The sequence below is a fragment of the Saimiri boliviensis genome, chromosome 5 (assembly GCF_048565385.1).
Source record: "Saimiri boliviensis isolate mSaiBol1 chromosome 5, mSaiBol1.pri, whole genome shotgun sequence".
NCBI lineage: Eukaryota > Metazoa > Chordata > Mammalia > Primates > Cebidae > Saimiri > Saimiri boliviensis.
In genome coordinates, this window is record NC_133453.1 from 16,365,035 (window position 1) to 16,381,004 (window position 15,970).

The following is a 15,970-nucleotide window of genomic DNA, read 5'->3' on the forward strand; positions in this document are numbered from 1 at the left end:
ACAGAATTCTGAATTGCATCAAGCTGAGTACTTGGGGTCCCAGATCTTTCTATGTGTCGATACAGTTTATTTGAGAAACACCATGGCTTTTTATCCGCAGTCTAAGCCCATTTACCTGAAACCCACTCACAGCCTGATTGTACTGTGCCCAGCTCATTGAGCTAAGCTTTCTAAACTCTAAACCAGCAACCCTAGAATGGCTTTAGAGCCTATTCATTTGAATAGTGATAAGGGAAGGAACAATTCAGTTGACAAAACGCCCAACAAATGAAGATGAGTCCTAAAGTTAAGGAAAAAAGCTATAATGTCTTTTAAACTTTTGGATATACTCATAAATTGCAGTGAAAGAAGAAAAAGTGACTGTTGCTGACAATTACCGTATCTGTTTTTGTAATGATTATGTAAATCTTGCACTCATTTCTTAATCTAAAAAAAAATAGAAATGGTTTAATTTTACAGTAATCTTGAGTACCTATCTAGAACTCTGTGACTTCCTGAGAATTATGCAACTCCAATTTTTTTATACCCTCTTGACCCAGATTGACTATTCTGTATATTCTTTTTTTAAAAAATGCTATTTGAAGCTGTATATTTTATGTAGAATTTCTAGTTGTTTTGAAAGTTTCCATTATTAATCTAATTTTCAAATGTATTTTGAAATACCACTTATCACAAACAACATACAACTGAGAGACTCCAATTGTGCTATGAGAAAAGCTTAAAGAAAATGAAACTGGCATGTTAGATCATCAAGTAGAACCACTTCCCTTAATTTTTGAAATGTGTGTGGTGGTCTGCAGTTGATGGTTAACTTTTTAACTGCCTTTCTATTTTTATTTTATTTTTTATTTTGCTAGAATTTTTCAGTATGATCTCTGATGCAAAGGCAGTCAATAAGGGATCATTTCCTTCCTAAATTGCGTGTCCTAATTTAGAAAGATTAAAAACAGAATTAAGTTGAATTACCATATCAATCATCTGCACAGTCATAAAAATATGTGAATTTGTTTAAATAGATGTGATTTGTTGTTTTTAAGTTGTGGCTGGTTTGCAGATCATTGAACTGCAGGATTTCAAGGTATATGGAAAACTGGATACCATGAAAATTCATCCTCTCACCTTTAAAGAACCTATTAGCACTTTAATAGGAAAATTAAAATGAAAACTATAGGTAGAGGATCTAATCTGAATAAATTTTACATATCTCTAATGTACATTATTTATATTGTATTGTCCTGCTATCTTTCAAGTCAGGTTTTTCTTCTTGAATCTTCCATGTTAGTGTGAGCAGCCTCTCTTGCTGGTTATCTGTGCTTCATTGGGTGTTACCTGTTTTGTACAACCCTTCATAGGGCATTGCTTATTTAGGCCATTGTGAAATGAGCCACTTAGCTGAAAAAAAAAAAAACAATGGATGGGGTCCCAGGAGTCAGGATTTTGTTTCTAGGAACAATGAAACAAGGCTGAATCAGGGTTGAAACACAAAGGAAAGCAGGAATGAATGTTATAAATGAACAGGTTGAAAAATGCAAAGCAGGAGTAACTGGGGATTGTGAATTCAATCCAAGAAATGGAGAAGTGGGCATTGAAACTTGATCCATCTGAGAATCCAGGTGGACACAGATCAGAAGATTCTGGGTGCGGGCTGCAACAGGAAATATCTAGCTCAAGTGCCAGGGAGCTGCAGAGAAGCTGCTTCCAAGATGGAAACAGGAGGAGTACCTGCAATTTAACTAAGAATGGCCTTCCTTTCCCTAGCAGCTGACTGCTAAGGGAGGGAGAGGAGTTAAACCAGAAGTGAGCCACGCTTCTGAGCATGGGCTGGACCATTTGTTACAAAATGGGAGTACCACGATGGACAGGAAGGAGGGTCATGACCCCAGCAACCCTTTATTTCCTGGATGGTGGCAGGTACAAAACTTCCATTCATTGTGGATGTTGACATCCGCTTTAATAGCATTCATTATATGGTTTCTTAAATCTACCTTTCCATTTTCTTTCTTCATCTTCCTTAACCTCCTATAAATTTTTTTTCGGTCCTCCTTTTTTATTTTTTCTCAGAGTCTTGCTCTGTTGCCCAGGCTGGAGTACAGTGGCAAGATCTCAGCTCACTGCAACCTCCGCCTCTCAGGCTCAAGCAGTTCTCCTGGCCCAGTCTCCCAAGTAGCTGAGATTACAGACGCATGCCACCACACCCAGCTAATTTTTGTATTTTTAGAATAAACAGGGATTCACCATGTTGGCCAGGCTGGTCTCGCACTCCTGATCTCAAATGATCTGCATGCCTCGGCCTCGCATAGTGCTGGGATTACAGGTGTGAGCCACCTTGGGCCTGGTCCTCTTTGTTCCTTTGAGGTGCCCAGTGACTTCATCGCAGCCCCAGCTTTCTAATGTTCTTTGCTGCAGAAACTCAAAAGGGGGGCAGAAATAGTAAGCCAAATCACAGCTCTATTCCAGAATCCTTCCAATGGGGAGTGAAGATAAAGCATTTCTGTTTTCCGTTCTCTGTTCCTGCAAGGCTGTGTTCTAGCTGGTGGAGTGGAGTGGAATGGACTACAGGCTTCAAACTGAGCTGTGTTAAAATATCAATTCTTCCATCAACTTGCAGCCAAATTGTTGAAGTCTTCAAAATCTAAGCTTCCTCGTCTATTAAAAAAAAAAAAAAAAAAAAAGCAGTAATGATCTCTCAAGGGTTGATGTGGGCATTCAGTGAGAGAAGATATTAACAACTGATTATGGCCTTTGCCATTGATTATGATAGTGGTAGTAGAAAAATAATAACCATTATTGGCATTTACAGAGTAATTTATTTTAAAATGGTAGTGTCTATTGTTACTGTTACCATCAATTATTTGGCATGACTGTTATTTCTACAAGAAAACTCATATCAATTAATTTTACTATAATAAAGATAGCAAATGTGACTCATAAGATGACAATGGCAGGAGGAAGAAAGGTGAACCCCTACAATATACAGCAGATGAGACACCCCTAAACCGTTGCTAGCTGTTGTATATTATAGGAGTTTGCTGGAACTTCCAATACAATTTTGCTCTCTCCTACAGAGAGCAAAATTATAGTATGCGACTATCATCACTTAAAGTAAATGGGGTCATAAACTCATCTTTTGGCTTCCAGACATTCTGGTGTCATAGAAGAGTGATGAGTTGAATGAGTAAGGCTTAATGGAAAATTACAGATTGAGGCTGCACTGAATGTATCTCCCTGGAAAACCAGGAAGGTGTACTTAAGCCCCCATTCTCAGGGTGCTTGATACCTGATGTTCTTTTCACAGAATGGGACAATCTTGGGTTGCATTGGTAATTCAGGAGTTTACCAAACCTAAATTTCTACATCTCAAAGACAAGGGTCATTGGATAAAAGAGGTCCTCCTTTAAGACCATTCAAATCCAAATAAACAATAAAATTGAGGAAATAATAGTCCCTTATTCTAGGCACTGTTCCTTGTATTATGTCACGTTGGATTCCTATAGTTGCAAGCATTAGAAACCTACTCCAATAAACAAATACAGTCCAGAGAAGGGGACAGAAGGAAGGGTGGAGAGATGAGCTCAGAAAAGAACCAGGAATGGACTTAGAGAAGCTCAGGACAGTGGGAAACGGGTGGTCTTGATGATTCAAACTAATAGAAAGTCTTATGGGAGTATTGCCCCAGAAATGAAACAATTCCAATCCTTTCATCACTATTTGCATTCTTCTACTCAAGATTCAGAGTTCTGCAGGAAAGGGTTGAATGGGCCTCGCTGGGGTCATATACCCTTGATGCCAGCGAATCAAGACCCTTTAAATGGTCAGACTCAGACCCAGCAAGGCTGCTTCTTATGGAAATGTGGAAAGAAGTCCTCAAAAGGAAATTAAAATGCTAGTACTAAAACAAAGTGGGATGAGTGCTACGTAGGCCAAAAGACAACAAATATTCACTATGCATATTCAATTTCAAGTAGCCACAGGTAGAAAAAAAATTAAAGATGGTCTGCCATTATGGGAAGACATATTGAACTTATAAAATGCATGTTGTTAACAAAATTATTTACATTTGTATGTGTGACATACATGTGCGTGTATACCACTTGACCTATGCGTGAATGTTTTTGTGATTATTAATAAGATAGTATCAGAGGTTAAGCTGGTGACAGCTCTTATCACAGATTTTATATAAATTAATCTAAAATTCCCCACAGTTTACTCCAAGGCGTTAATTTCCCTGGTGTCAGGCAGCCTCGTAATTGGGTTGTGATGTATTTTTAATGACATTTATTATCATTCAAGTGTTTCTAGAAAACTAAATGAGACACATAATTTACTTTGATTTAGATATTCCTGGATATTTTCTACTTCTTTACAAATACAAAGCAGCCACTTTTAATTTTTTTTTAATTTGCTATCCAAAAATGTGTGAATTTTAACATGCTCATAAGAGATATACATGGTCAGATTTCTTTAAAAAGACTTCAAAGATTCAAATTTAATTTGAAAGTTCACTTTATATCCCAAATCCTAAAAAGCTCATTTGTATCCTTGCTTTCCCTGATGAAATTAGGGTTAACAAAATAGAAAATTCTGATTTTTCTAACTCTAATGTGTATGTTGAATATAACAATATAGTCGTCCCTTATATCTGCAGAACACTTTATGCTTTATCGACTTCACCTGCTTTATGTCACCAAAATGGACTAAGACATTCAAAGAGTTACTGCTGATTGATTTCTTCTGAGATCTGTGTCCGTCTTTGTTACCAAGGGAACCATTTCCAAATCCAGCTTAATCTGAGTTTGCCCAGCTGCACAGTTGTTAACTTTGATTTGGCTGGTGTGTTTCCATTCTCATGGAACTGTGTGGCTCAAGACAGACAGAAGGTTAAAGGGTTAGTATAAGATGGCTTATTCTTTACTTAATCATTTCCTTTTTAGTAGGAAAAAGTAGCCTTGTTTCCTGAAGCTCAAACATTTTCGAGGTTCTCCAGGGGAACTCCCTCTGATGAAAGGCTGAATTAAATCTGTCACACGACCCAGGCTGACAGCTGCGGCCTTGGACCCAGCTGTATGGACTTTCTCCAATCTTATTTGTTTTAAACACAAGTGGTGTGGAAGTTGGCTTCATTCCAGTTACATTAAGGTCAAAGGGTCCTGGATTAAGTTAAGCTCTAAAGAATCCATTCGTCATTTAGATCTTCTATTTCTTCTAAGAAATCTAATCAGTTATCTTGATATAACACTGAAATTACTTAACAGCTGTGTTGCTTCTAATTTGTTTTGGAGATTTCAAGATTGGAATTTTTGGGGGGGGGGTCTCCCAAAAGACCCCATGAACCATCACTGTGAGAGATTTGCTTGTCCATATGCCAAGATGTGAAGAGAATTTGAAAATATGGTGCTCTAATAGAGCCTACTCTATTGGTACCAGACTAATATCTATTTTTTGTTAGTTTTTCTGTGTCATTAACCAGGATGAATAGTTCTGCAAACTAAAGAACCCATTCAGATATAGGATTAATTCTGTTGTGAATATTGAAAACAGAATTAAGGTTCAGATGTATGGGAACAATGGTGCCGGCTGAGGAAGAGGGAGGGAGGGAGTTCCAAATAGCATCACAGGATGTACCACATGTCACAGAAAACATAAAACTTCTCAAAGGAAGTGGGGAACACTCTTTTCAGAGAGTTTCTGGAAAGTATAGGTTTTCCAAAAAAAAGAACCAAGAATAACTACTTCAGGTAGACAAAACTAGAGCAACCCCAGTGGTGACTAACCATGACATGGCTCCCTAATGACACTCAAAATGTAGATCCCAAATATGTGGCCCTCAGTCACGAGGGATTTGCCGTAGAGATGTTCTCTCTTCCTCATTCCATCAGTCGTTTTCCTGATTAGCTTTCCAGGGCTGACGAGCTCACCTTGTATCTGTGTAGGTCAGAGCTACAGAAAAATATTCAAAGTATCTGCAACATTGATTGTTCTTTAGATTTTCCTATTTGCAAAGCTAATGAGTTTAATATTAAACCAATTCTAAATTTAATCCTTCTCTTTTGATCTGCAAGTATAAATACATGAAAATATTTTCTAGGTCATTTTTCAAGGAAAACAAAAGGTAGAATTTCAAAGTTATGTTCATTTGCAGATATGCATAATTTGATAGATTTCTTTCCTTTTTTTTTTTTAATGGGGGATAGAGTAGTCTCCTGACTTCATTCAGGAGATTCTGGAAGGAGAAGCTGTCCTTTTTTTCATATGAGTACTCTTTCTTATGACCACCTTTTTTGACTCCAATAGAATCATTAATTTTCAGAGTTTTATTTTAAGGAAATTTAAATAATAAATATGAAAGCTCATAGGACAGTTCCTGGTACATGAAGAATTCGTTGTAGTTGGTTTAATTGGCTGATTGGCATATGTTTCTTGGGTAAAACAAGTAGGGTAATTTTCAGTCATTTTCAAATAAAAGGAAATCTACATTTGTCTGATATTCGGTGGTTCACTTCTTACCCCTTTTACATACTTTATCTACTTGATCTTTGCAGCAACACTGCTTTTTCCCATTTATCACCTGCTGCAAATGACTTGTCAAGTTACATAGCTGTAGGTAAGAGATCCTGAACTTCCAACTAGAGATTCTGATTTCTAATCCTTTGTGACAATGATCAATACACATGAGTATTTAAGTAACTTACCAGATGTTGATGGTTCCCTACAGAGCTGAGAAATATTTTAGTCATTAAATTGTTAATTGCACATCTCCTTTTTGCTGACATTAGCTTCTAGAACCACATATATAATCTGCAATTATTTTCCTGGTCTCCTTTCCCCAGGGTTTTGTGTATCTTTTCTTAATTACTTGAAACTGTTAATGGTTGAACTTCTATGTGAAGTTTCACTATAATTTTTCTAGGCTCCCTCTTTGGTGGATTTTCAAAGGGTAAACAATTTTAAAATCAAATAACTGCCCAGTGTTTCCATGAATGAATGATGATTTTGAGAACCTCAGTTCATTTTCCCACCATGAGGAAATCTATACATGTTTATTATAGAAATTTGGAGAACACAGAACAATCAAAATAGCAAAATCCTAAATATCAAAACTAACAATATTAGGATCCATATCTCTAATCTTTTCTCTTTAAATTTCTTCAATATTGTGTGATTATTCTGTTGTATCATGTTTATTATCACTTTACTGAACCATAATATATAAGAAATTTTGCTTTTATTACAAACTTTTAAAAATTTAATTTTAATGCATATGTGTTGTTTCTTAGGATGAATGTATCATAATTTTCTAATTATTTCTTATCCATGATGATTTACTGTTTCCCATTTTTAGCTAGCCTGTACCCTTCTTAAAGAAGCTAGCCTTCTTAAAGCTAGCCTGTATTATTCTTAAAGATGTAGGTATTCTGGGCTCAAACTCTAATGTCGTGATAGATATGAATCTAGAACCATTGTCAAGATGACTTTAACCTCTTTCTTTCTGAGGTAGCAAGTGCCCTTTCTTTATCTTTTCTTTTGTAGCAGTGCTTGCCATCTTGATCATGAACTCCAGTCACTTTGTGTTTTCCAAAAAGAAAAGCCAATTATGTGCAAAATATTCACTAACTTTGCTGAAGAATTGAAGAGTTCAGTAAATTTATGTCATGCGATGCACCATTATTTATGGCATGTACTAATAGTTATTCACAGATTTATGCCAACCCCTATTCTAATTTCAATGGCCTTCCCAAAGTGTATTGCAGCATTAAACCTCTCTCCACCATACACAGTTCTCTGAAAAAGACCATTTGTTTAGAACAGCAGCTCTGGAGTCTTGACTCATTGGGTATAACCTCCGCTAGCCTACCTTCCTCCCTTATACCCTTGGATTAGGACGACTATATTTTCTCCATCTTGTTACAAAGATAATATTGCAAAGACATGCTTGTATAAATCTGGGATTATATCTGTGCTTGTTTCTTTAAGATAGAATCCCAGAAAAGGAATTCTTGGATCTGGATGAAAGACTATAAACTTACTTATTCAACAAGTATTTATTGAGTGCCTACTATTTGCTCTTTCTAGACCTTAAATTTATAATACTGATGCTTTCAGTCCCCAACTAGTGAACATTAAAAACCCAAAGTCTTTATCTATTAACACTTGGGTAATGAGAATTATAGGTGTGGGCTCTTCTAGGGGCTTAAAAAGTATTATCTCGTTTAATCCTGTGAGGTAGCACCTACTTAACCATTTTACAGATGGAGAAATTAGTGTCTGGGGATTTTAATTACTATGCCTAGAGTTCCACAGCTCATAAGTGGCAGTGCTAACACTGGAATCCTGGGAATTCTGGCACCAGAGTATATGTTAAACTCTCTGCTGCATCTTAACATAGAAAACCTATACTTGCACTCTCCTTTATACTTGGGACTTTTCCAAAATAAGGCTGAGTAGTCTAGCTTATGCTTCAGTTAGATTGTACTTCCATTCTGGAGAAATACCAAGGTTAATAATTTAACCATGTAGTTTCTAGTGCTACATACTTTAAATGCTTCTTTTCTTCAGCGTCATTTCTTTATCCTTTTGCTTTTGAATTATAGTGATGAAAATAATTCAGATATTTGTAATGGCGTACTTTTTGTTCTTGCTTGTTTCAAACCAATTGAGATGCTCTGCGTAGCCCAGACTATTACAAAGAGTTTTACCACCCTGTGGCTTAGATATCGTGTTGGCATTCAGTAGTGAAATCAGGTAGAAGGGAAGCAAGCATTTGTTTTCGTGAGAGGAGCCCATTCTTCTGCTGTGAAGTTGATTTGGAGGAGAGCTGTGGATTTGGGGAACTAGATCAAACAAATCTCTTAATTCTCTGTAAGAAGAATAGAGCCTCTTACCACTGTGGTGCAACACCCTTTGAAGCATAATAACAGGTACTGGTGGGTGCCTTTTCCCATGCAGAGTGACTTTAGAAAAGCTAATGAAATTCATTACTCATTTGAGAGACCGAGAGAAAGAGTAAGAAGCACTATAAAAGTCCAATCCAATTCAGAGCAATCTTGGCACATACTTTATCCCTGTTGGTGCATTTCCAAAAGAAACAAGCACATTAAATTCAAAAGGGACAACCCAACCCTTGTTAAAGCTGTAAATCAATGCTGCTCAGTTCCCAGTTTCACTCAATGTCTTTGCAAGGAGCGGTAGTGAGAAATTAAGTTATCCCACCATCCTTGTATACATCTGTCTCTTTACACTGAGCAGGCAGCTCCCTTGCTCCAGAGAGAACTACTGGTTATATAGCCCGGATTCTCACCACTACAGATGCTTTACGCATCTATGACAACTCTGGTGTAATCCCAGGCTCTATATGCTAAGGAATATATCATTGCTATTTATTTGACACACACACACACACACACACACACACACACACACACACACATATATATATATATACATACATACATATATATATATACTTTTTAAGTTCTAGGGTACATGTGCAGAATGTGCAGATTTGCCACATACGTATTTCTTTTTAAACTTTATGTCCACAAAATTATGATACATTGAATATCTTGGATGTTACACAGTGATCAACAAATTCACTGCAAAGATCAGACTTTACCAGTGTATTCCTCCAGAGGCCAAAACTTAGTAAGTTAGATGAAGTAAATCTGCTGGATATTGCAGTCCCATGTCAAAATATCCCCAGTGCAATATGCTAAACAGGAAAGGCCTAATAATATAATTCATTAATTGATGTGAATGAACAAATGAATACCTGAAATGAATACTTAAAATTATGCCTTCAGATGTTTGCAGGCCCTAAGTTTTATGTGGGTATATCAAGGAAAGTTAGGATTTAGTTTCTCAGTGGTTTTATTAATAACTTGTGACTTGGGAGCTCTGATTTGCCCATTGTACTGATTTAGGTAGGATTGATTTTAGGTAACATTGGGGTCCTAGTAAAAGATCTTCTTTTAAAGATCTTCTTGTCTCCAACTCCTTAAATAATGTTCAAGTTTGGGACTAACGAGTGATAAAATGTAAAAGGTAGTGAGAATCCTATTATAGAAGCCCTCTCGAAACATTCATATGTGATTTGCCTTTAAACCTATGAATTACAGTACACACTAAAGCCACGCTGTCATACTCCTACTCACTTTGGTGTGAGGAGGAAGAAGATAAAAGTGTTATTAGCCACATCACCGGCTATTGCTGTAAGTACCAAAGGCCATCGTATACTTAAGCTTAAGAACTCTTAGGAACATAAACAACCAACCAAATCTAAGGCAGACATAAGAGCTTCCTGAAAGGGTTTGACCGTACATTTTGTTTTGTTTGCTACATCTGATACCTACACATTCATTGCAGGGCAAGGTGGGGAAAGAGGTTTCAAAATCAGCCAAATGTTTCAGACTTGACAGCCTGTGAGGGTAGTTGGTAAAATAAAAATAATATGCTGCAGGGTAAGATAAAGACTACTGAGGGCTGCAACTGAACTGGACTGAAATACATGACTTAAAGGCATTCAAAGCCAATTAAAAATAAAATACATGTGGTGCCAAACCAAACATCTGAAACCTACATTTGCCTTTTGAGCTATCAATCTACAATCTTTGGAATTAACCTTTGCCTGAGAAATAAGGAGTTGGAACTTAAGTCTAAATAAAACAGTAATATCAAAAGGCAGTGATTCCAAAAAGAATTTTTTTTTTTTGCTACCCAACTCATGCTATAGCATCTCTGTATTTTCTGCCCCAAAATACTCAATGTCTCACAGCTCTTTCATTAAATATGTTGGTCAACTGGATTTCTTTTCTCCAAATATTGCATAGGGTATTTCTTTTTTACTGAACTAGCCACCATTTCTGAAGGACTTCCTAGAAAGAATATTCACCTGACATTGCCTTTAGTTTCCTTAAGCATTTGTGAAGTGAGCTGGGTTGTTTGTTTGTTTGTTTGTTTTGATGTAAGAAGTACATGATGATCCTTGCCATTGGTCCACTATGTTCACATTTTGTTTTATTTTTTACATTTGGAAAATTGTCAAAATATCTATCGACTGCTACTTTGAGAAGCCCACTAGCATTTATTAAAATGTCGACGAAAGTTTCTAGGACTTTATCAGAAGATCTTCCAAAGAAAAATCTTAGGAATCAAAGCCAACTCTGCAGGCTTTGCAAATGAGGAAGCATGGCATGTGTGAGTGTGGGGAAGGAAGAGTTTGGTGGGAAAATATCTGTTGATGTCACTTATGTGAAAAGAAAAATAATATTTTATTTCACTTAAGGGATCACCTTAGCATTCAAATTTTGTGGGAACCACTCAAGCTTCTAGGAGCCCCAAAATAACCCAGAGGACCACCGCTTTTCATTTAGGTTGCATACATGCTTCATCAAAAGGGTTAGAGGATGCAGATTGTGTTGTTGGTTTTCTGTTTTGGATTTTGTTTCTTTTTACAGCAGGGGATGTTCCATTTTTCTCACCTTATGAGTTCTGTACAATTGGAGCAAACACATCAACCCTGTCATGAAACAATTGCATTTATCTCTCTAGTATTTCATTTGGGGCACTATAGGAGGCTTCTTCTAGGGTAGTGCATTCCTTCTTGGCTTCAGGAATCTAATGCAACATGATTATCGGGCTATTTTTTCAGACTTATCCATTTTCCCCACACTGCATCCATAATTGTCCTGTCATTTAGTTCCATTAGAAAATGACCTAGCTTCTCTCTGTAGAGACGAAGAGGCTCAGAGCCAAGCAATTGATCCTGACACAGGATCCATGCGTCTGTGACAACCAAGACCACCTGTGATAATTTGATTGCTAGCAAGGTGCCAACATTTTAAAACTGACCCAAGCAGAACTCACGAGGAAGTATCTAATTCAGAAGAAATGATGATAATCATCCTAATGCCATAGCCAGAAAGCAGAAGGCCTTTCTTCAAGTTGACAAAGATAAAATTTACATAAACAACTAGGGGTGGGTATCCTGAGCCTTGGGTACTCGATAAAAACAGCTTGAGAATCTGCAGGAGATATCAGGTATTTTAGGATTTTCTCATATTATTTCAAATCTGGAAATAATAGTTACATGGCTTTGCCCTAAATTCCTGGAGTCTCTGTGACTGCATTGGAAGGATTATGTGGTAAAGCCTCAGTGATAACTAAGAAATGACATCCATCCAGGCACAGAAAAGGAAGATAGTATATGTCATTGTTTAATACCATATTTTCTTTTTCTACAGCAAGAAAAGCCTAGGCTTCTTGAGCCTTTGGATTATGAGACAGTCATTGAAGAACTTGAAAAGACTTACCGGAATGATCCTCTTCAAGATCTCCTGTTCTTCCCCAGTGACGACTTTTCAGTAAGTCTTCTCGTCTCAAGCCATCTAGATTCAGGAGGGCCCTACAGATTGGGTCGTTGCCTTTCTCTGTAGATTCAGGGAGCCCAGCCCTCCCTGTGGCCACCCTATGTCACAGTCCACAGCAGAAGTTGACATACAGTTATAGAAAGTATCCCAGGGCCCCCTCAAGTTGAAAGATCGGAGGCTCAGAGAGTCAATGGCCACTGGGGTCTGGCAGAAGGCCCAGGACATTGCCCGGCTCCAGCTGGCACTCGTGTGCCCACCAATATATGGGTTTCTAACCACTGCCTTACCTGGACTCCCAGAGTACTTCCTCCCTCAGCCATTTCTAACTGAAAGCTTCCAAGCAACTGAAACCAACCAATGGCAAAGACAGGACTCTATTAGTACAAAAGATGCAGCTCTTAAAAATTACCCTTCATCTTGGTTTGAAGATACTTGGAGGCAAAGAACGGTAGGCTGGAACATAGTCATGGAGAGTTTTGCAGTCTGAGATAAGTCCCCTTTAGGGCAATGCACACTAGCGAATAGACAGCCTCTGAGGATAGTAGAGGTAATGAATGAAAAGGAAATTTGCTTTGGCGATAAACATAAAGTTCTGCATGGTGAGCACCCACATGTTCCAGACATAAATACTGTTACTATGTGGTCTTAAAATTTTTAAATGGTGATCTAATATCTAACTATGCAAACAGAGATCTCAATGGGCAGTTAGTAAACTTGCCTGTCTCTTCCTAAAAGAAAGATAGTCTCAGACATCACAAACCTCAGCCTCTTAAAGCAGGTGAAAAGGCAGCTGAAGGGTATCCCTGTGAAACACCTATTGTCCTTGCAAACCTCGATCAGGGAGCATGGGTCTCAGTGCCTACACATTCCTCAAACAGCCTCCAACTTCCATTTTCTCTCTTACTTTAGGGGCAGACCTGGCTTCTAGCTTTTAAAGGATTGTTTGTTTTTGTTTGTTTGTTTCACTTTCCTCCATGGATTCATGGAAAAGAAGGTATATGGAAGTTAATAATATTATTTTCCAAGTATAAACAATCATGGAAGAAAGGAGACAGATCTGTAAATAGAAAGAAAGAAACTCTTCCAATCTGTTTTTCAAATTTTTAAACGGCTTCCACTTGAGTGCTGGCACATTTTGAGAGAGACTTATCTCATGCAGAAATCTCATTTCCGTGGTTGGACCAGGCCACTTGGAGTTGAACTGTAAGCATAAAGTTAAACCACATTTTTTTAAATTCCACATCCTTATTTTCATTTTTCAGACTGAAGATTAACCTGATGAACGGTCTCCCTTTATTTTTTCTTTTTTGAGACCAAGCCTCACTCTGTCACTCAAACTTGAGTACAGTGACACAATCTTGGCCCACTGCAACCTCCACCTCCCGGGTTCAGGCAATTCTCCTCCTGCCTCAGTCTCCTGAGTAGCTGGGAATACAGGCACCTGTCACCACCCTGGGATAACTTTTACAACTTTAGTAGAGACAGGGTTTTGCCACATTGGCCGGGCTGGTCTTGACTCGTGACCTTAAATGATCCACCCACCTCAGCCTCCTAGAACACTGGGATTACAGGTGTGAGCCACCACACCTGGGCTTGAACAGCCTCCTTATGTCAAACAACACCAAAAATCATGAATCCAGGAGCATCTTTTCTCCTAGTTGTGTCATTCAGAAATATGTCAAATGCTACCTCAAGGCCTCCTAGCTCACACAGAGAATGGAGGATGCAGGTAGATGGGCTGTAACGTTTGCACTGAGTTTGAATTGTTTTGGCATTTTTAATGCTCATTTAAATTGAGGAATGTCTCTGATTATTCCTTGAGCTTCACCATCCTTAGCAGTATAGCAGCAATACAATAATAACTCTTTATTTTTCCAATATGAACATTCCAATAAATGCACTGAACTGTTTTACTCTGTGTGTGCTTAAAACCCTTCCGTGCCTTCCCCATTGCCTTCAAAATGAAGTGCAGTCACCTCAGCATGGCCCAATGCCTGCTCCAAGATGTGGTTCTCGCCTGTTTCTCAAGGCCATAGCCTTCCTTCTCTCACCCCATCCTGGCCCATCATACACAGTCACCCTCATTCCCAACTAGGGTAAAAGACCAGCACAGTTCTAAACATACCAATATACCATTCTATAACACACCCCACTATTTCCTTCCTTTATTCATTCAGCAAATGCATAATGTGTAATACTGAAGATGGGGCATTACTCTATGCATGGAGACAACAGTAATTAGAAATCACCTGGAGTTCTAAGGGACCTCACCTTTTGGTGAGTTTACTTATTAAAGGTTTACTTATTCCAAAAAAAAAATTAAGTAAACCAATTAATTTACCAGATAATTTCAGATAAAGACCAGTTCTGTGAGGAAAATAAAACCAGGCAGGATCTGATGATAGAATCTCAGTAGGGTAAGAACTATGTTGGTCTAAGTGACCAAAGACAAACCTCTCGGAGGAGATGACGTTTAAACTGAGTTCCGAGTTCTCAAGAAGGATCAGCCATGTTATGGGGAAGACATGTTTCAGGCTGAAGGTATAGACGGTGCAAAGGCCCTGGAGAGCTCCAAGATTGGAGTTTGGCATGGCTGGACAGGATAAGGCATTTGCATTTTATTCTAACTATAGGCAAGGGCAAGTCACAGGAGTGTTTCAAAAAGGAGAAAAAATGACTGAGTGTGGATCACTAAATATGAAAAGCTCATCTGGCCTCTGTGGGAAAAACACAAAATGGAGCCTAGAGGAAGTAGGGAGTGTGGTTTGAAGAGTCTTTCCCAATTAATCTCTGCCCAAGAGCTTTCTGATGCCACCTAATCCTTACTATCCGCAAATGTCACATCCTCCAAATGCATACATTTTAATTTGCATTAAGCAACTTACAAAAGGATAGTGTCGAATATTATCTCTGCATAAAATTGCCTGGTTTTGAATAATATGTGGAGATTGTTCCTCGTTTTTCCTGCACTGCAGAGTACAATTTGGCAAACTGTGGCCCAGGGGTGACCTGCTGCCTATTTTTTATGAACGGTAAGCTAAGAATGGTTTTTATGTTTTTCAAACATTTTAAGGAAAAAAGATAATATTTCAAAACACATTCAAATTATCTGAAATTCAAATTCTGATATCCATGAAGAAAGTTTTCTTGAACACGGACACCATTCCTTGACCTCTTGACAGTGGCTGCTTTTATGATGCAAAGGCAGGGTTACAACAGAGTTGCAGTAGTGACTACAGAGAAATAACAGCTGGAAAGGATTTATTCTTTGATGCTTTACAGAAAGGGTTGACTGATCCCTGCCCTACAGTACAACTGCATGCGCTTTTGGTTTTTATCCTCACCTTTTTTGTGGAATAAAGACGTGTCTTTAAATCTCTGATGTTACCTGCATCATCCACAGCCTATGTCACATTTCAGGGTTGTAGCACACCAACAAGAAGTGTCCAGCAGTCGGCAAGCATATCATTACCTTGGCTCTCCCTTGAGCGGTGTGTGAGGCTCCTCTGGGGTGTGTGGGGTCAGTCTCCACTGAGCCAATGTGAAGCGGTCACAGAGTGACCTCCCCAGTCCCAAGGCATTGCAGGATGGAAGGAGAGGGGCAGCTC

The 15,970-nt window shown here is 38.2% G+C and overlaps 1 protein-coding gene across 9 annotated transcripts in view; it reads left to right on the forward strand.

The window, feature by feature from the left end:
- The window catches only part of DOCK10 (dedicator of cytokinesis 10), a 278,160-nt gene that overhangs the window by 100,245 nt on the left and 161,945 nt on the right, over window positions 1-15,970 (forward strand). For all 9 annotated transcript variants that reach the window (XM_074398952.1, XM_003925467.4, XM_074398949.1 and 6 more), the window contains exon 2: window positions 12,237-12,356. In XM_074398952.1, coding sequence (XP_074255053.1) covers window positions 12,237-12,356 — 120 coding nt within the window. The remainder of the gene's footprint in view (window positions 1-12,236; window positions 12,357-15,970) is intronic.